This window comes from Perognathus longimembris, chromosome 1 (assembly GCF_023159225.1).
Source record: "Perognathus longimembris pacificus isolate PPM17 chromosome 1, ASM2315922v1, whole genome shotgun sequence".
Classification (NCBI taxonomy): Eukaryota; Metazoa; Chordata; class Mammalia; order Rodentia; family Heteromyidae; genus Perognathus; species Perognathus longimembris.
The window spans coordinates 76,456,732-76,477,513 of NC_063161.1; the positions used below are offsets into that span (position 1 = coordinate 76,456,732).

Here is a 20,782-nt window from a genome sequence, read left to right on the forward strand (position 1 = left end):
ACCACTAGAAAATCAGAAGTGAATCTGTGGCTTAAATGGTAGAGTACTAACTACGAGCAAAAAGAGCTCAGGGACACCACCAGTGCCCTGAGTTCAAGCCCCATGCCTTATGAAAAGAAAAGGAAATAACCTGGCTATAGTGGTAGCTCGATGGTAGAAAACTTGCTTAGCATATATGAAGTCCTGAGTTTGGTCCCTAGCAACACACACACACACACACACACACACACACACACACACACACACACACACGAACCTGGGTGAGCATAATGGTGCACACCTGTAATACCCAGGAGGCAGAGGTAGGAAGATCCCAGCTTAAGGCTAAGCTGCTGGTAAAAGCATGAGGCCCTATTTGATAAAAAAGGAAACGAAAGGGTTGGAGGCCCTGCTTAGCAGGAGAACACCTGTCTAGCAAGCATAAAGTTCTGAGTTCAAACCTCAGTTCCACAAGAAAGATCAATATTAATAGTTGCATGAATTATTATGCTAAAAAGGAATGTGAATACTCTGTGTAGTGCAGGGCCTGGCTCATGCTAGGCAAATGTTCCCCCACTGAGCTGCCTCTGCTTCCCCCAGGATGTAGTTATTACAGACCTTGAGAATGTAAAAGTAATAATACCTATAAGGAAAATAGGGAGGTTGGTGGAAAGGGGGTGGAGCATGCTGATATTTTTGTTTCTATCAGTGTCAGTTGGTATTACTGGTAGTGGAAACATATCATTTAAAAACACAATGTCTTCATGTTTCTTTTCAGGATTTACCCTCTTAATTGTAGAGTCAAAGCAAATTTTATGATGGAGAAACACTTGTTTGAAGTTCAGTAAAAGATCTTTTTTTGGTTTTATTTTCTTCGGTTTAAAGTCAAGTTAAAAATGAGCTGGAACATTTTAAAATTTAAAGAAAGCCCTACAAAACAAAACACAAAGAAACCAAAAACAGAAAGCAAAAGGAAACCATGAGCAGGTATCAGCGGCTCATGCTGGCAATTTTAGTTACTCAAGAATGCTGAGATTTCATGGATTGAGGTTCAAAGCTAGCTTAGGCAGAACAGTCCTCAGGACTCCATCTCCATAATAAGCCAGGAAAAATCTGGGCTGGAGGCATGGTTTAAGTGATAGAGCACCAGCTGGGAGCAAGCAGAGCAGTGCAAAAAATGATACCTAAGGACTAGGATACAGCTCAGCGGGAGAGTGCTTGCCCAACGTGCATGAGGCCCTAGATTCTGTCGCCATGAAAAGAAAGACATGTCTAACTTGATTCTCTCCCATTCTCCTTCCTTCATGTCATACTGCCAGAGCTCTTATTGTCTGGTTAGCTCGGAGCCTGGGTCTCTCATTTCCTGCCTGGACTTCAACCCTCCTCCTTTCTGCTTCCTGCCGTAGCCGGATGACAGGCATGTGCCACCACTCGCAACTTCTTGCACTGAGTTGGTGTCTTGTGGACTTTTTCCTACCAGGCTAGCCTGGGATCACGCTCCTCCTGCACTCAGCATGACAGGTGTGAGCCCCTGAATTGGTATATAGGCTAGACCCGGGCCACGCTCCTCCTGAGCTCAGCCTCCCACATAGCTGGGGTGACAGGCAGCACTGGCTTACGTTCTCCTTTTTACTTCTGTGTGTTTGAGATGCTCTTTCTTTTCTTGGACTGATTTCCTGTTAACAGGTTGATTATCCAAGTCTGGATGCTTGGAATCTGCAGTGCTCCAAAATTCTAAACTTTTCTGGAACGGACATGACATTTTCCACAAGTGGAAAACACTACACTCAGCCTCAAGTGAGAAGTTGCTTGGCTCAGAACACAGCTGCACTGAGAATAATGTCTAGGTGCCGGGCATGGTGGTCCATGCCTGTAATCCCAGCACTCAGGAGGCTAAGGCAAGAGGATAAGTTCCAGGCCAGCCTGGGCTACATAGTGCAATACTGTCTCAAAAAATACGTCCAGTCTCTGTGTACAAGGTGTATACAGGACATAAATGCATTCCATGTGCAGACTTGTGTCCCAGCTATAAGGTGTCTTCTAATGCATGTGTGAATGTTCCAAACTTGGGGAGAAAATGCAAAATCTGAAACAATTCCCATCCCAAGTATTTTGAAGAAGGGTCGCTGGGCCTGCAGTTGATGGTTATTTCGACTTGTCTAGTGACCTGTCCAGAGTCTTCCTGCAAGAACCCATGTCCCCCTGCTCAGCCCTGCTGGGGTCAGGGCAACTCTGGGCATGGAATCGGCTTCCTTGCAGAGCCAGGTCCAGGGGGCCCCTCAGGCTGTGCCATGGCTCTCTCTCTCCCAGGCTGAATCTTCGGGAGCTGGGCCCCTGGGCCTCCCACATGCGCTGGCTCGTCTGGATTATGGCCTCTGTCGGTACCATCTATGTGTTCTTCTTCCATGAGCGGTAAGCCAGGGCCTGAGTAGGGATTCTCAGTGGGTGGGTGGGGCCTCCTCTTCAGGATGACAACAGAAGTATGAGGGTGCAGTTCTTTTGAGGCCATGGCTGGGCATCAGGCCTCACAAATCCACCAAAAACATCATAGATCACTTGACCCACTGATCTGATTTACCCATCACCACCTAGCTGATGTTGACAGATAAAGGAGAGAGACTAGGAGGGTGCAGTCCCCCAAGTCCTTGTCCTTCTATGTAACAGGGATAGGAAGAATCAAGTGATTGGCTAGAGAAGCAAAAGGGGGAGTCTTGGAATCTCAGAGACCATGGAGTCTCTGGAGGCCACTTGGCTCCATTGAGAGCGGCTGCTTCAGCTCTGTAGGAAAAGAGTTTGGGATTGACTAGTTATGTCTACCTTGGGCAGAGCATTGGAAGTGCTCATCTGCATGCTATACTCAGTATTTGCAATCCATGTTCTAGCGCCAGAGTCTCAGGGAGAGAAAGAGACTTGCCCGAGTGATACGACTTCTCTCACCTATTATAGCATCAGGCCATGGGGTGCAGCATAAAGAGAGCCCCTCCGTGTACTTACACTTCTTTTTGTAAGTGTGTTTGTGACTTAAATTTTAGAAATGACAATCCAATGCCATAAAGCCAGAAATATTAGGTATGTTTAAAATGACTAAAATTTCAACTCAGTTTTGTTACGTACCTTTTTTATGTTTTTGTATAAGAAAGAATTCTATATTTTTCAAGCATTTCTTTTAGCATTGAAGTAAGACTATATATATGTTAAATTCAGTAACATCAGCAGATAGTGAAGCCATAGCATTGTTTTACTTTGCAAGAATGGATGTCAGTATGCATATATATTACTTTTAGTTTTCAGAATGTTTTTCTAAGTATTTAACATGTTTGTAAGTTAATATTTAAGATTGTGGCTTAGAACCTGGTTCATTCATTTACACATTTATACACTATCAGAAGTATAATAAAAATACAAATGTGAATGAAAAAAAGAGAGCTCCTCCTTCCCAGAATTGGGGAGCTGAGAGATGTTTCCTGGGGGTGGGAGTGGGGGCAGCTTGTCTTGGGGCTAGTTTGGCTTGTCTTCCTGCCAGGTACAAACTTGTGGAGCTGCTCTGCTACGTGGTGATGGGGTTTTTCCCTGCCCTGGTCATTCTCTCCATGGTAAGTCCCGCTGTCCAGCACGGGGTCTCCCTGACGTCGTGTGGGTGCATCTGACCTGTCCACTTGTCGACTGTCCTCAGGTCCCCTGTGGCACCTGGAGCCTACTTGTCTGGCAGGACAGGAGGGCATTAGGGTTTATCCTCGAGCCCCCTGCCCCCAGGCTTTCTGCCTGAAGTTGGGCGTCCATGTATTGTGAGTGCGGCACCGGAAAGCTCCAGTGAGGAGCCTGACCTGGTACCTGTCAGTGTTACACTCACTGGCTATTACTATGGTTAGGTGATTTATACTCAGTTACGCTGGGTTGTAAGGGTTCCTGCCTGTAAGAGGCTGAGACCCGGCTAATTATACTTTGATGCCAGTCTGAGCAAAGAAGTCTATGAAACTCCATCCAGTTAAGCAGCAAAAAGATGGACTGGGAGCATGACTCAAGTGTTAGAGCACCAGCCATGCACAAGAAAAGCAACTGAGAGCACAAGGCTCTGAGTGTAAACCTCAATACCAGCACATAAAAAAAGTAGTCAATTAAACTCTTCTTCTTCTTCTTCTTCTTCTTCTTTTTTTTTTTTTTTTTTTGCCAGTTCTGGGCCTTGGACGCAGGGCCTGAGCACTGTCCCTGGCTTCTTTTTTGCTCAAGGCTAGCACTCTGCCACTTGAGCCACAGCACCACTTCTGGCCTTTTGTATATATGTGGTGCTGAGGAATCGAACCCAGGGCTTCAATGTATACGAGGCAAGCGCTCTACCACTAGACCATATCTCCAGCCCCTGAATTAAACTCTTCCTTGTGGTCTTGGGGGGTTGAGCTCAGGGCCTCACCCTTGGTATGCAGGTGGTCCACCGCTGAACTATACCTCAAGCCGTCTGTTGTTTTGTGCTGGTTATTTTTGAGGTAGAGTGTCTTCCTGCCCAGGTTTGTGCCCGGTCATCAGGCTGCCTGTTGTGGTCTTCCCGTTATACTTAGGATGACGGGCCTGCACCACACACTCAGCTGCTTCCATTATTTTGGAGTCTCACAGACTTTTTTTTTTTTTTGGCCTGGATGACTTAGAACTGCAACCCTGCTGAATCCCAGCCTCCCGTGTAGCTAGGCTGACAGTAACTCTACCATTTGACGGCCAAGGAGTAGGTGATTGAGCACACAGGCAATGAGATACCATGGAGCTGCTGGAAACACCTAGGAACCTGCACACACATGGAGCAGTGCCAGGAGACGTGCACGAAGTATGAATGACAGGGATGGTCAGAGCCCCTCTCCTTTAAGGTGTACACTGGAAATGTGTGGAAAGTTCTAGAAGGACATTCGAAGACATGTTAATGTAGGAAATCAAGTCAGGGCATTGGGACAAGTACTTGGCTGGCTCTTTTTCTTGCTCACTTTACTCTTCAATTCTAGTTCATTTTCCCAAACCACCTCACAGTAAGGGGGTTAGCCCCTGGGGGGTGCTTAGAACTCATTTTTTATCCCATTTTTATTTTGCCATAAATGATTAGCTACTTTAAAAAATGGGACAAAAATATGCAGCAGGTTCCATTTTATCCTTTTCCCCCCGTTTTGTACTGGTAGTGGGGCTTGAACTCAGAGCTTGAGCACTGTCCCTGCGTTTATTATTTTGCGAAAGGCTGATGTTCTGCCACTTAAGCTAGACCTCCATTTCCCGCTGTTTGGTGGTTAATTGGTGATAAGAGTCTCATGGACTTTACTGCCCAGGTTGGCTTCAAACTATGATCCTCACATCTCAGGATCCTGAGTAGTTAGGATTATAGGCACCAGCCACTGTCATTTGGCATTTAAAAAAAATTCTTATAATAAGACATTTTTATTTCTTTTTTTAAGCAAATGCAATGTTTAATTTTTAATTTTTTGTTACAATAAAGGTGATGGACAGGGGTTATTGTTTCATCTGGCAGTTTTAACCTTTCCTTTTTTATGGTAATGAGTTGTGAACTCAAGGCCTTGTGCTTGCTGGGCTGGTGCTCTACCACTTGAGCCATGCTTCTAGCCTAGGTTTTTGATGGCTGTTTTAGAGATGGTTTATTTCCAGAGTGAGATCTCAGCCTCCTAAGTGGCTAGGACTACAGGCCTGGGCCACTGGTTGTTGGTCCTTTATAACCACTCTCACTGCGTAATTGAGTAACACCAGGACCTTCACCTTGTCAAGCAGCCAGCACCACCATTCGCCATGGAACATTTCCCATTTTAACCATTCCAGAGCTCCAGACCATTCAGCAACAATTTCTCTTTCCTCCTCCCCTGGACATCTGGTAGCCCCCAGCGGACTTGACTACTCTGGGTTGCTTGTAGAGGCAGAGCTGTGAGGTGATCACCTGCCTTGTTTCACTTGGCTCCATGTCCTCAAGGGTCATCTACATTGCAATGTGTCAGAATGGCCTTCTTTTTAAAGTCTAATATTCCACTAGGCAGACATATTGCCTTTCAGTTATTCACTTGCCCCTGCTGATGAATAGTTACGTTACTTCTACCTTTTGGCTATTATGAATAGTACTGTGAAGATGGATGTGCAGATAAACTGTTGTAGTTGCTGGATATTGCATATATACACACATTTTTATTTGTATGTGTATATTCATTTCTATATGTGTATATTTGTGCATATATATGCATGTACACCCAATTACTTTCCTGGAAATAACAAAAGCCATCAAAATATGCTTTGAGATTCTGATAGAAATATGTTACATCGCAGCACTAATTTCTGGCAATTCGATGATGTCGCCAATGAGCCCCCCCATGGGGCCTGGGTCTTTCCATTTTGGGTGGTGAGGGGTGGGAGGCTGTCCTTTTGACCTGCCTCCACTCTGTCCCTGTTGACAGCCCAACACGGAGGGCCTTTGGGAGCTGGTGACCGGAGGGGTCTTCTACTGCTTGGGCATGGTGTTCTTCAAGAGCGACGGGAGGATCCCCTTTGCCCACGCCATCTGGCATCTCTTTGTGGCATTCGGTGCTGGCACCCACTACTATGCCATCTGGAGGTACCTCTACCTGCCCAGCACCCTACAGACCAAGGTGTCCAAATGAAGCAGCCCGCACTCCGTGGAGCAGCGCATCGAGGGAGGTTACCTCCGAACGCTCGCCTAGAGTGTAGTGTTGAGACCTGTTCTCCCTTCCCTGGGTAGAGTTCTCGAGGGGTCTGCAGTCCCTTCTGGTGACAGCCAGATTACTCCAGGAGTCCCTGCAGGGAAAGCCAGTGTGTAGTCATTTCTGTGGAGGAGCCATTAACCTTATAGTGTTTCTACTTTAGACAAGTGTTCATAATCCAACCAATCTTAACATCTCCAGAAAAGGGCACATGGAGAATGATGGGCCAAGGGGTCCTGAGAAACCTGGCAAGGGGTCTGGTGCACTGTGCATAGCTGGGTGCTAGGGCTTCTGCCCAAAGTCCTGACTGGGGGACAGTCCCCTTGGGAGAGATGGGGGACTGGGGATAGCTATGACCTTGGCAGACATCACCGATCAATTGCAGCAAGTATGAATTCCTTCCAACACAGCACTATGGGCAGCCCACTACCAATCAATTGTGCACTCATGATGGAACCTCTTGACCTGTTTTACTTAGTGTGTGAAACAGATTCAAGGCCAGAGCAGTTAAAAGTTGCCACGTTGGGGAGCATGCGTACCTCCAGGCACTAGTGTCCCCCCACTCCCTCTCCCTTTCCCCTCTTGGGGAGGCTTCTGGAGTGAGCAGGTTGGAGTCAGATGAGAGAAACTGGAGCATATAGCCAGAGAGATGGAAGGATACACGCAGGCAGGTGGAATGAGGATGTCACTACTCGTCCATTCCTTCTCGTCCCTCAAAATCCAGAGACACGGCAGAGCTACATGTTCACCAGAGCGCCAAGAAGACCCCCAGACTTGCTCTTCGGGACTCATGATGCCAACATATGGAGTGTCGCTTGGTGCCACTCAGGTGGGCCCAGGAGCGAGGCCTCAGCCTCAGCTAGACTTCTGCCTGGGCAGAGCGTTCAGGCCCTCAGCCTCTGAAGTCCCCATTGCCCAGCTGTGTGGCTGCCAGGGCCTGTCCTCCCCGGCCTCTGAGGCCGGGCCAGCCTTCTGCCCAGTGCCTCCTGGACGTTTGCTGGATGGGGAATGGCTGCTCGAGCTTGGGGTCTGAACTGACACCTCGGAATTTCTGGGTAAAAAGTCTGACCTGTGTTGGAAGGCCTTTATTCCACACCTCCCAGCCACAGGGAGGAGGGTGAGGGTGGGCCAAGACAGGGTGCCTTATACTTTCCTCTAGCACATTCCAGGGCATTTTGGGGCTCAGCTCCCAGAATCCTGCGTGTCCAAGCCAGTATTCTATTAAAAGTTCAACACATTCCTCAGACAGACGACTTCTGTGACGGTTTGTGGCTGAATTTCTCCACCTGCTCGTGCACATGTGTGCACGTGTGTGCATGTGTGGTGCTCATTCACCTGCATGCATACACATAGGCTGTAGGCATATCATGTGGGGGTGGGTCTCCTCCAAAGTTTCCCCCAGTTGGGGCTGGAAATCAGAGGGCCAGGGAAGAGCTGGCAGTGGGCGGTGAACAGGGTAGGGGAGAGCCCACCCTGTTCCGTGCAGGGACACTGGGATCTGCCTCTTCCCGACCTGGAGCTGGGGAGGTGGACGATGTGGGTCTGAGAGGTTGTGTGGCAAGGGAAGGCACCATGCCAGGACAAAAGCACCAGGCTGCAAATGTGGCCAGTCACTTTACCAGAATAGTGCCGGATGCCTGGGGACACTAGTGTCACATTTTAGTGGCCCTGGCTGTGCTGCATCACCTGACAGTTGTGTCTTCTTCTGCCTTTCATCTGGGGAGCTGATGTGCACATCCCCATCTGCATGCCTCCCACCTCAATGTACCATTCATCCCCTCATCTACCCAACTCCTATATATCCTTCAAAGCCCAGGTCAGCATTGAGGAGCCTCTGGCTTTCATCTGATGTAGGGGCTCCCCCTCTGCTTCCCAGTGCTCCCCATGCTTGGCTCCCAGTCTACCCTTCATCCAGACACTTGCACCTGTGCCAGGAGGGAACACTTATTAGTGTGTGTGTCAATTCCTGAACCCTGGAAACCTAGGTACTGTAATCAATTCTATTAATGGTGCACATAGGGTGAAAGTTCTGGTTGGGGATATGATACTGTCCAGAAGAGCCAGCCAAAGGAATGAATCCCTCATGGTGGGATGTCCAACTGTGGGCAGATGCAGGCTGATGATGACACTGGAGTGTGACCTCATGGTCCTGGGTCTCACATCTTCCCCTCCTCCAATCACGTTCTCTTCCTCAGCCTCCTCCACAAGTGAGTTTCCCAGTGTCTCCCACTCCTTCCAGTGCACCACAAATAGCATAGGGAAGGAAAAGAAGTTTCAGAGACCAGTCCATGGGGAGGGGGAGATGGGGGGGGTGGGGGAGCAGTCCCCAGGAACATTCTGGGCTGTGCAGTTGGAGGGGGGTTCAGGAAGGAAGAATGCGCATCCCAGGTGTTGTCAGACCCCCTGGAGCCAGGGAGACAGCTAGCAGCCAGCTGGACATCTGGGCACCTTGATGAGGGCAGGGCGGGGCCCCCGTCCAGCACCCAGGCACTACTCTGTGGGGCAAATAGCCAATGGAAGTTCTGGGTCCAGTTGGGGGTGGGGAGGTCAGTGGGAGTAGAGAGAGGAGGCCTGAAGCTGGGGGGCGGGACTTAGTGGGCAGGAAAGTCTGGGACTCTTATTTCCAATTAACCACCAGAAAACAGGAAGTGGCACTGTGTAGCTCAAGTGGTCGAGCCTTGAGCTGAAGATCTTAGAGGGCATAGGCCCAAAGTTCAAGCCCCATGACCGACAAAAGAAAAGAAAGAAAGAAAAAAAAAGACTAAAGGCATTGCTCAAGTGGTGGAGCATCTGCCTAGCAAGCACAAGGTAGTTCAGTTTGCAGAGAGCGTTGAGGAACATCGGTCTAGAGTTTTCCCTTTGTTTTGCAGTTGGGAATGTACCATCGTTGGCACTTCTGTTTTACGCATTTTAGTCAGACCTGGAGGTTTAGGTGGGACAGTAGGAAGAAGTACCATGTGCCCTGGGCAGAGAGGCTCAGGGTGTTTGGAGCAGACACTGAAGGCCTGAAGCCCAGCACTTAGTAGATGCTCAGTAGCAATTTGCTCCTGGTTCTGTGGCCTCTCGCCTCCTTCCTTTCTGGGATTGGAAAGGCTCATCTGGAAAAAGTGTTGGTCCCTTAGTGTGCTGGCTTGGAGAGAGGCAAATTCAGGATCAGAGTTTATGTGGATGTGTCCCTCGTCTTGAACCTGTGGCTCTAAGTGCAGAAAATTAACCAGAGGATTGATGGGATGGGTTTGTTTTCCTGACTCGTTTGTAGGGAGTCTGCAGGATGGTCCTGAGTTCAAGGCCAGCCTGGGCCAAATAGCAAGACTGTCTCAACGAAGAAGCATATCTGTTTGTGAACAGATGATTTGAAACAAAAATCTATCTAGTATCTTCAGAAAGGATCTGAGGATTTCTGAAGTAGTCGTAGCTGTGACAGGCTATTTGTCTAGAGCTCCACAAGCAAGCAGCCTCTCCACCCACATCCTTGAGCTTGCCCCCACAGCTTTCTCTGTGCAAAGGCAACCCCAAGGTGGCCTTCAATCTGACATTGCCCTTGTACTGTGCATGTGTGCACGTGTGTGCATGTGTGTGTGTGCCACACCCTTGCTGCTCCCTGCAGCCTTGATGGAAAGGCCTTCCCTCCTCCACTTTGTACGGGCTCCAAGGAGCATAGGTCAGCTGACCCAGACCTTTCCATTCAGCCCATTCTAAGAAACACCTTACACTGTGAGTCCCCAGTTTACACAACCATTCCCCACACAGCCTGGGCCATGCGCACTGATCATTCCGACATTTTTATATACTCAATGCACCTTATCTTGTCCTATGCAATTCTATCCTAATCTTACACCATGTTGTAAGATAAACTTGATACCATAAACTAGCTGGCTTAAAACCATAAAACATCGACTTTTCACAGTTCTGGAATATGAAAGTCCAAGATCAAGATGCTGGTGGGTTCAGGGTCTGATGAGGGTGACTCTGTGGTTCTTAGCCTTGTCCTTAGTGACTTTTTTTCCCCTTGGTGACTTTTTATATGTCTTCACATGGCTGGAGGTGAAGAAGTGCTCTCTGCTAGACTTGGTCTCTCCCCCCTCTGTGTCTCTTTCTCTATCTCTGTCTCTGTCTCTGTCTCTCTCTTCCCCTGGGAACTCTCAACCTTTATGCCTCAGTCTCTGGAGTGCTGGGATTGCAGGCATGTGTCACCTGCCTGGCCCCAATAGAACTTCATTGGTAGGGCTGGTGTCCCCACGCAAGGCCCCAGGACCTCATCAACTCCAAAGGCCCTATCTCATAATACTATAACCCTGAGGTTAGTCCTTTGGGGACCCCAGACATTCAGTCCATGCCACCCTCCAATCTTACTTTTATCTATTACCCTCTGTGTCGACCTGCTCTATCATTTTATGTCATGGTGTTTGTTTTTATCTTTGCAACTCACTCATGTGTAGTTTTATGATCCACAAGTGAGCCTACATCTTAAATTATGGAAACTGCTCTTGAGGGAATACTCGTGGTAAACCATTTCTGGCCAGGGTTCATAGGTGTTGGGTGTAAATTGGCTGCAGTTGGCAGGGGTTGGCATGAGGTCAGACCTTGGGCATCTGGGAACAGGAAGGGAGAAAGAAATGAGATGTTTGTAAGAACTGGATGATCTGAACCCCGGCCTCATTGACGGATTCCAGGACCAAGGTTTGGAATCTTGTTCTGACAGACATCCCATGTTCTGGTGGGCGGGGGGGGGGGGTGGAGAGGAGGGGGGCACCAATCTTAGGACTGGGGTTCTTAGAGGCCTCTGGGGGAGGGGCATACCTGAATGTAAGTGGGGTGGGAAGGAGGAAGGGAGGGAGGGAGAGAGAGAGAGAGAGAGAGAGAGAGAGAGAGAGAGAGAGAGAGAGGGTAGAGGCCACTTGAGAAAGGCTCAGCTTGGCAAGAGCTGCCCTGCCTTCATGTGCAATGTCAGATTCTGGCTCTAGTTTCCTATGGAGTCAGCTGCCACTAACTAGTCCTCACATTCCCAGTTCCTGTAAGGATTTCCCACTTCAGGGCATGGAAGGCCCAGCTGCTTCAGAAGGCCTTTCAGGAGATGGCTCTCTGAGTGTCTTTCCTAATCCGTGTGTGTGTGTGTGTGTGTGTGTGTGTGTGTGTGTGTGTCCTGGCATTTGGACTCAGGTCTAGGGTGCTGTCTGTGAGCTTTTTTGTTCATGGCTAGTGCTCTACCATTTGAGCCATACCTTCACTTCTGGCCTTTTGTGAAGGTTAATTGGAGATAAGAGTTTCATGGACTTTCCTGCCCTGGCTGGCTTTGAACCTCGACCCTCAGATCTCAGCTCCTGAGTAGCTAGGATGACAGGTGTGAGCCATTAGTGCCTGGTTCCTAACTCCTGCCCCCCTTTTATTTTTTTGTAATTTATTTATTAATTAAACAAAAATTTTATGACAAGGTGTTGTGCAAAAAAGGTACAGTTACATATTAGGGCAATGTGTACATTTCTTGTGATAGCTTAAACACTGTTTTTCTTTCCCTTCCCTAGGTCAGGTAGACATATATACAATACACAATGTACCAAGAACATATAGAGTAGCCACGTGGCCTACGCCAAAGAAAATTCGCCTAGAGCTTTAAATGTAATGTCGACATTAGACAATATGTTGACAGTAGTCTTATATGAACGTACATACATAGCTTTTGAGCTATTGTATTCCACTGAGAGGTCAATTTTTGACCTTTATATGTTGAGTAGTTGTTTGGTTTTAGTTACATAATGTTGGGTCACTGACCCAATCCTGTGGGAAATTCCATTTGACAAGCAGTTTTTGGTTTCACAGACCTGGTCTCTACTGTCTCTCCATCACCCCCATCTTAACAGTCATATATCAAGGAGATCATGCCCCTTTGTTTTCTGTGTTCTAGGCTTGTCTCGCTCAACATTATTTGTTCGAGTTCTGACCATTTCCCTGTGAACAACAATATTTCACCATTCCTAATCGCTATGTAGTATTCCATTGTGTATAAGTACCATATTTTTTGGATCCATTCGTCTGTGGAGGGGTATCTGGGTTGTTTCCATATTTTGGCTATTGTGAATTGTGCCACGATAAACATGGAAGTGCAAATGTCTTTTTGATATCTTGGGACCTGCTGTTCAGGATAGATGCCTAGGAGTGGTATGGCTGGGTCATAGGGTAGGTCTATATTGAGCTTTTTGAGAAACCTCCATACTGTTCTCCAAAGTGGTTGTACTAATTTGCACTCCCACCAACAATGGAGAAGGGTTCCTCTTTCCCTGCACCCCCTCCAGCATTTGTTGTTGCCTGAGTTCAGAGTATAGGCCATTCTAACTGGAGTGAGGTGGTATCTCAGGGTTGTTTTTATTTGCATTTCCTTTACTACCAGGCATGTTGAACATTTCCTCATATGTTTCTTTGCCATTTTTATCTCTTCTCTTGTGAAGTCTCTCTTTAGCTCCTTTGCCCATTTACTAATTGGTTTACTGGGCTTGGAGGGGCTTAGTTTTTTGAGTTCTCTGTAGATGACAGATATCAGGCCTTTGTCTGTTGCTGTGCTGGTAAATATCCTTTCCCATATGGTTGGCTGTCTTTCTATTTTGGTGGCTATGTCCCTAGCTGTGCAGAAACTTTTTAATTTGTAGTAGTCCCATTTGTCAAGTCTCTCCCCTATTTGCTGTGCCCCTGGGACTCTATTCAGGAAGTTCCTTCCTGTGCCTATAAGTTCTAGCATCTTTCCTACTCTGTCCTTCAGTAGTTTCAAGGATTCAGGTTTGATATTGAGGTCCTCGATCCATTTTGAGTTGATCTTGGTGCATGGTGATAGGCTTGGGTCTACTTTGAGTTTTCTGCATATGGCTGCCCAGTTCTCCCAGCACCAGTAGTTGAAGAGGCTCTGTTTATTCCATTGTATGTCTTTAGCTCCTTTGTCGAATATCAGCTGACTGTAAGAGTGCGGTTTTATTTCTGGATCTTCAATTCTGATCCATTGGTCTTCTGGTCTGTTTTTATACCAATACCAGGCTGTTTTTGTTATGATGGCCCTATAGTAGAGCTTGAAGTCTGGTATTGTGATACCTCCTGCAATGCTTTTTTTTTTTTTTTGCCTAGAATTGCTTTGGCTATTCTAGGTCTTTTGCTGTTCCATATGAATTTATGGGTTGCTTTCTCTATTTCAGTGAAGAATGTGACTGGGATTTTGATAGGGATTGCATTGAATTTGTATAACAATTTGGGCAATATGGCCATTTTCACTATATTGATTCTGCCTACCCATGAGCATGGGAGGTCTTTCCATCTCCTTGTGTCTTCTTTCATTTCCCTTATTAGATTTTTATAGTTCTCATTAAATAGGTCCGTCACGTCCTTGGTTAGGTTGATCCCTAGGTACTTTATTTTTTATTTTTTGGCTACTGTAAATGGAATTGTTTCCATAATTCCCTTTTCTGCTTGTATATTGCTGGTGTACAGAAAAGCTGCTGACTTTTGTGGATTGATTTTGTATCTGCCAAAATGGTTTATTAGGTGTAGGAGTTTGGGGACTGAGTTTTTTGGGTCTTTCAGATATAAGATCATGTCGTCTTCGAATAGGGATAGCTTGATTTCTTCCTTGCCAATGTGGATCCCTTTGATGTCCTTCTCTTGCCTTATTGCTATGGCTAGGGATTCCAGCACTATGTTGAAAAGAAGTGGGGAGAATGGGCATCCTTGTCTTGTTCCTGAGTTTAGGGGGAATGATTTAAGTTTCTCTCCATTTAATATGATGTTAGCAGTTGGTCTGTTGTATATGGCTTTTATTGTTTTGAGGAATGTTCCCTCTATTCCTGTTCTCTCCAGAGCTTTTAATAAGTATGGATGCTGTATTTTTTCAAAGGCTTTTTGGGCATGGACTGAGATAACAATGTGATTCTTGATTTTAGTTCTGTTTATGTGGTGTATTACATTGATTGATTCATGGATGTTGAACCATCCTTGTGACTGTGGGATGAAGCCTACTTGGTCATGATGTATAATTTTCTTGATCAGTTTCTGGATCCTGTTAGCTAATATTTTATTGAGGAGCTTTGTGTGAGGAGCTTAGTGATATTGGTCTGTAGTTCTCTTTTTTTGTTGGGTCTTTGCCTGGTTTGGGAATGAGTATGATATTAGCTTCATAGAATGAGATTGGGATTTCTCCCACTGTTTCTATTTTGCGGAAGAGTTTGAGGAGTATTGGTATTAGCTCCTCACTAAAGGTTTTATAGAATCCGTTGGTGAATCCATCTGGGCCTGGGCTTTTCTTTGTTGGGAGGTTCTTGATTACCCCCTGTATCTCGCTGTAAGTTATTGATTTATTTAGTTGATTTATTTCTTCTTGGTTCAATTTGGGCAGTTTATACTTCTCTAAGAATTGATCCATTTCTGTACAATTATTGTTTTTTAGTGAGTAGAGGTTCTGGAAACAGTTCCTTATGATTGTTTGAATATCGTGTGTACTTGTTATTTTTCCGGTGGAGTCCCTGATTTTATGTATATGAGTCTCTTCTCTTCTTTTTTTTTGTAAGTCTTGTGAGGGGTCTGTCAATTTTATTTATTTTCTCAAAGAACCAGCTTTTAGTCTTTTTTTTGTTTTTTTGGTTTTTTTTTTTTGTTTGTTTGTTTTTTTTTGGCCAGTCCTGGGCCTTGGACTCAGGGCCTGAGCACTGTCCCTGGCTTCTTCCCGCTCAAGGCTAGCACTCTGCCACTTGAGCCACAGCGCCGCTTCTGGCCGTTTTCTGTATATGTGGTGCTGGGGAATCGAACCTAGGGCCTCGTGTATCCGAGGCAGGCACTCTTGCCACTAGGCTATATCCCCAGCCCCCAGCTTTTAGTCTTATTTATTTGTTGAATGGTCTTTCTGTTTTCAATCAGATTTATCTCTTCTTTAATCTTTGTGATCTCTTTCCTCCTAGTCATTTTAGATTCGATCATTTCTTGTTTCTCCAGTTGTTTTAGTTTCATCGTGAGGTTATTCACCTGCTCTGTTTCCATTCTTTTAATGTGAGTGCTGAGGGCAATGATCTTGCCCCTCAGTACTGCCTTAGCTGTGTCCCATAGGTTTCTTTGTGATGTATTTTCATTGTCATTGTGGCTTATGAATTCATTAATTTCATCTTTAATTTGGTCTGTGGCCCAAGTGTTGGATAACAGTGTGGGGTTTAGCCTCCAAGAATGTGTATAGCCTCTGTGGTAACCGTTGTTGTTGAGGGTTACCTTTAATCCACTATGGTCAGATATAATACATGGGATGACGTCAATACTTTTGTATTTCTTTGTGTGGGCTATGACATGGTCTATTTTGGAGTATGATCCATGTGCTGCTGAGAAGAAGGTGTATTGGGTTTCTGTAGGGTGGAAGATTCTGTATAGATCTGTCAGCTCCATTTGGGATATGGTGTTACTTAGGTCCTCAGCTCCCTTGCTGATCCTCTGGATGTTGGATCTGTCTCTTGGAGAGAGTGGGGTATTAAAGTCACCCACTATGATTGTGTTTGGGTCTATCTTGTTCTGTAGTTCTGTGAGAATTTGCTTGACATATGTAGGGCCTCTTTTGTTCGGTGAGTATACATTTATCACTGTGATGTCTTGATTCTGGATTTTTCCTTGTATTAAAATGTAGTGACCTTCTTTGTCTTTTTGAGTTGATTTTAATGAGAAGTCCAGCTTGTCTGAGATCAGGATGGCTACTCCTGTCGTTTTGGTAGGTGTGTTTGCTTGGAAGATCTTGCTCCATCCTTTCATTCAGAGCCTGTTTTTATCCCTTGCTGTAAGATGGGTCTCTTGTAGACAACAGATGGCAACTTTTTGTTTGTGGATCCATTCTGCCAGTCTGCTCCTCTTTATCGGAGAGTTTATACCGTTTATATTCAAAGAGATCAAGGATAAGAGTGTTTTTTCTCCTTCCATTTTCTTGTTGGGCTGTTTTTCCTCTTTTTTTTTTTCTTTCTTGTCTTTAGTGAGCTGCTCTTTCTGTTGGGCTCTGGCTATTGTAGTTTCTTTCTGTTTCTGTCTGTGTGTCCTGTACGATTTCTGTTGGGTGGGAGTCCCCTCTTAGAATTTGCTGTAGGGCTGGTTTTTTATTCACATACTCCTTTAGATCCTCTTTGCTATGGAAAGATATGGTTTTCCCCTTGAATATGAACTCCAGCTTCGCTGGATATTTTATTTTAGGTTGGCAATTGTTGGCCTGTAGGACTTGGATGGTGTTCTTCCATTCTCTTCGTGCGTGGTAGGTTTGTGTGGAGAGGTCTGCTGTTATTCGGATCCTCTTCCCGTTGTAATAAATTTCTTTCTTTGCTTTGGCTGCATTCAAAATTTGCTCTTTATTCTTGAGATCTGAAGTCTTGAATATTATGTACCTTGGTGTGGCTTTTCTAGGATCTGGTATGCCAGGTGTCCTATAGGCTTCAGTTACCTGGATGGTGTCCCTTGTGAAATTGGGGAAGTTTTCTGCAATCACTTTATTGAGAATATTTTGAAGCCCTCTGCTCTGGTATTCGGCTCCTTCTTCTATTCCAATTATGCGCAGATTATATCTCTTGTCTTTGTCCACTAGCTCCTGGATTAGTCTGCCCTGGAGCTTCACTGTTTCTTGGAGTGTGGTAATTTTCTGGTTCTTATCGGCTGCATCATCGTCCAAGAGAGAGATTCTGGCTTCCATATGGTCATTTCTTTGTGCTGTGGATTCAAGTGTGGAGTTTATGGATGTCAGAGAGCTATTTATGGTTGTCAGATCAGCTCTGATCATGGAAATTTCTTCCTTTAAAGAGTTGTATTTTAAATCTATTTTTTCATGCATTTCACTTCTCAGGATGTTACGATCTTCTTTGACGGAGGTTTGCACTGTATCCATTTTTGCTTCCATTTCCTTCTTGGCTTCCTGGATGTCCTTCGAGACTTCCACTCTAAACTCCTGGAATTGTTTTCTGATTTCATTTCTGAGGCTTTTCATCATTTCTGCTAACACAGCCTCAGTTGTTTTTTTATTCTCCATCTCCTCTTCAGTCTTGCTGCTTTTTGGAGCTGGCAAGTTGGCTTGCCCTTTGATGAAATTTGTTATATTTCTTTGTGATTTGTGCATCTGGAGATCTGTGGGTGACTTCCCTGGTTTGGCTTTGTGCTGGTTCCCGCTGGTCGGTCAGTGGGAGACTTGTTTGTGTCCTGGCTCTGGGTTTGAGTTTGGCTGTTGAATGGTCCAATGGGTGAGCGTGACTGTCTTGGTTGTTGCTGAGGTGGTCACCCTCACTGCACTTGGGGGTGGGTAGGTTCTGTGTCTTTCTCTGCGGGATAGTGTCCTGCCACTGTGTTGTGCTGACCCTAGTGTGCCCCTGGTGGGGGTTTGCTGGTCGCTGATTCAGCATGGCATGGAGGCTTTTCTCTTCTTTGGTTCTTTTTTCCACTCGGTATCTTGGTCAGAGGGGCTCACCTCTCAGGCGGTTTGCCCTCCTGTGTGGATTGCTCCGGGGCCGGTGTTATTGAGGGGCAGCCCACCCACTTGTGTGAAATTTGCCAATCTGAGCGGGCGCTGCTGCTGGGGGGCCTTGCCCACCTGTGCGGGGTACGCCTACCAGAACGAGCCCCAGGTTGTTAGGTTGTGCTTGTGCCCTCCTGCGAGTTTGCTGTGGGGGGCGGTATGTGTGGGCCCCAGTGGGATCAAGTGCCCGGGCGCGGGTTGGTGCCCACAGACTGCGCCTCCGCTGCGAGGGGGGCATGTGATCGGGCCCAGGTGTCCCTGCGGGGCTGGTATTGCCCACCATCCTGCCCCCCTTTTAAACAGACCTCAAAACTGTACAAATGGCATTAACAGCACGTGTTTAAAACAATGTCCTGCTGGTTATCAGATCTTCCCTGTTTGCAAAATTGCTTTTATGTTAACACACTATTAGGCAAACATTTGTATTAAGAAGAATGCTGAGTGATGACTCTCCGTGTGGACATAATTCTTCCCAGTGGAGTAGGTAGAGGTTCAATCAATACATTAACATTCAAGATACCTCACTCTGGTGGCTGCGTTGTCTCATTTATTCTTTTAGTGACACTGGGGTTTGAACTTGGAGTCTTCCTCGCCCTTGGGCCCCTCAGCAGCCTGTTTTTGTGGTCCTGGAATAGCTATCCTTCAGGCACAGGCCAGACCTTCACCAGATGCTTTTCTATGAGCTCCATCCCTCTATTTACCCAGTTAGGCCGCAGGACTCTGTCTCCCTCTGGTGGCCAAAGAGGGCAGCTCACTCTTCCACGTCTCCTGGATTTTCAGAAATTTCAGCAGCTCAGAAAACATGTAAAGATGATTATAACTCTGCACTTACCCTTAAGAAGCTACCAGTCTACAGAAAGAGTGGGCGGCTGGCCTAGAACTCATTGTGTAGCTCAGAAAGCCTCCCACTCACGATCCTCTTCCTCTGCCTCCACTGAACTGAGATTACAGGCATGCATCACCATTTTCAGCTAACATTTACTATACATCCACTGTGTGCCATGTATAATAGTAAACAAGGCACGAGGCCCCTGCCTGTAAGGTAGATAAGCTAAGCCACATTCCCAGCCATGGAGAAACTATTTTAACTTGGTTTCAGAGGTTTTGGGCATGGTGGGCTGGCTCTGGTTTCTGAGCCAGGGTCTGAACATCCTGATGGAAGGGAATGGAGGAGCAGAGTCCCTCTCTCCTCATGGTGTCCAGGAAGCAGATAAGAGACCGGACAGGTTTGGGAACAAGGTATATTTTCCCAGGACACACTTCCAATGAGCTAGTTTCTCTAAACTGGGCCCCATTTCCTACTTCCACCATCTCCCACTAGTATCAACGGATTGTGAATCTATTGAGGGTTAATTCATTGGTTGAAGTCACAGCCCTCCAATCACCTCTGAACACTGCTTGCCTTGTGGACCAAGACTTCAATAGATTAGCCTTTTCTCCCTCCCTGCCTCTGTATTCCTCTGTCTCTGTCTCTCTGTCTCTGTCTCTCTCTCTTTCTCTCTGTAGTGGAGGAGGGGGGGTACTTCATATCTAAACCATAACATGACCTTTCATTAGAGTTCAGCCACAATGTTGGTCAGGGCTGCATCCACCACATGGAACGCCTTAGAGCTGCTTGTGGGACCTTCCAGCATGGCGACCAGGTTGCTTCAGAGCAAGTGATCTAGGAGATAGCCCCAACAGAAACTGCATGCTTTATCATGGAGCTCCAGAATCCACAGTGCCACTGAGGCACTGCCTTACTGGTTACACAAATCATCCCTCTTCCACAGTAGTGTGTAAAACCAGGAGGTGTGGCTCCCTTGGACCATCTCAGAGGCAGCACTTGAACTGAGTCTTAAATGATGAGTAGACATTAAGCAGGTGACAAGAATTGGTGGTGTGGGCGAAATTATTCCCCTTCCAAATTCATACGCAGATTTTTTTTTGCCAGTCCTAGGGCTTGAACTCAGGGCCTGAGCACTGTCCCTGAGCTTCTTTTGCTCAAGGGTAGCACTTGAGCCACAGCGCCACTTCTGGCTTTTTCTGTTTATATGGTGCTGAAGAATTGAACTTAGGTTTTCGCGCATGCTAGGCAAGCACTCTACTACTAAGCCACATTCCCAGCTTCATATGCAGAATTTTAACTCCCAATACTTCAGATGTGAATGTATTTAGAAGTATGATTTTTTTTTTGCAAGTCCTGGGGGCTTGGACTCAGAGTGAGCAGTGTCCCTGGGTTCTTTTTGCTCAAGGCTAGCACTCTACCTCTTGAGCCACAGCACCACTTCTGGTTTTTTCTGTTTATGTGGTGTTGAGGAATCGAACCCAGGGCTTCTTCATGTGTGCTAAGCAAGCACTCTACCGCTAAGCCACATTCTCAGCCCTATAAGTATGATTCTTAATGAGATAATTAATGGGCTTTCATCCATTCTAAATGGTGTCCTTGTCAGAAGAGGAGATTGGCCAGGTGCCAGTCACTCATGCCTAGACTTCTAGCTACTAGGGAAGCTGAGAGTATGGAAGAATCAAGGCCAGCCTAGAGAGAAAAGTTTACAAGATCTTGGAAATAGCCAACAAAATCAGGGCTAGAAGTGTGGCTCCAGTAGTTGAGCACCAGCCTAGCAAGCTCAAAGCCTTGAGTTCA

General features: G+C 46.3%; 1 protein-coding gene across 1 annotated transcript in view; it reads left to right on the top strand.

The window, feature by feature from the left end:
* Window positions 1–7,914, top strand: part of Mmd2 (monocyte to macrophage differentiation associated 2) — a 35,721-nt gene extending 27,807 nt beyond the window's left edge. Inside the window, exons 5-7 of the mRNA XM_048351304.1 lie at window positions 2,290–2,391; window positions 3,503–3,572; window positions 6,405–7,914. Coding sequence (XP_048207261.1) covers window positions 2,290–2,391; window positions 3,503–3,572; window positions 6,405–6,608 — 376 coding nt within the window. The 3' untranslated portion in view covers window positions 6,609–7,914. The remainder of the gene's footprint in view (window positions 1–2,289; window positions 2,392–3,502; window positions 3,573–6,404) is intronic.
* Window positions 7,915–20,782: the final 12,868 nt, after the last annotated feature.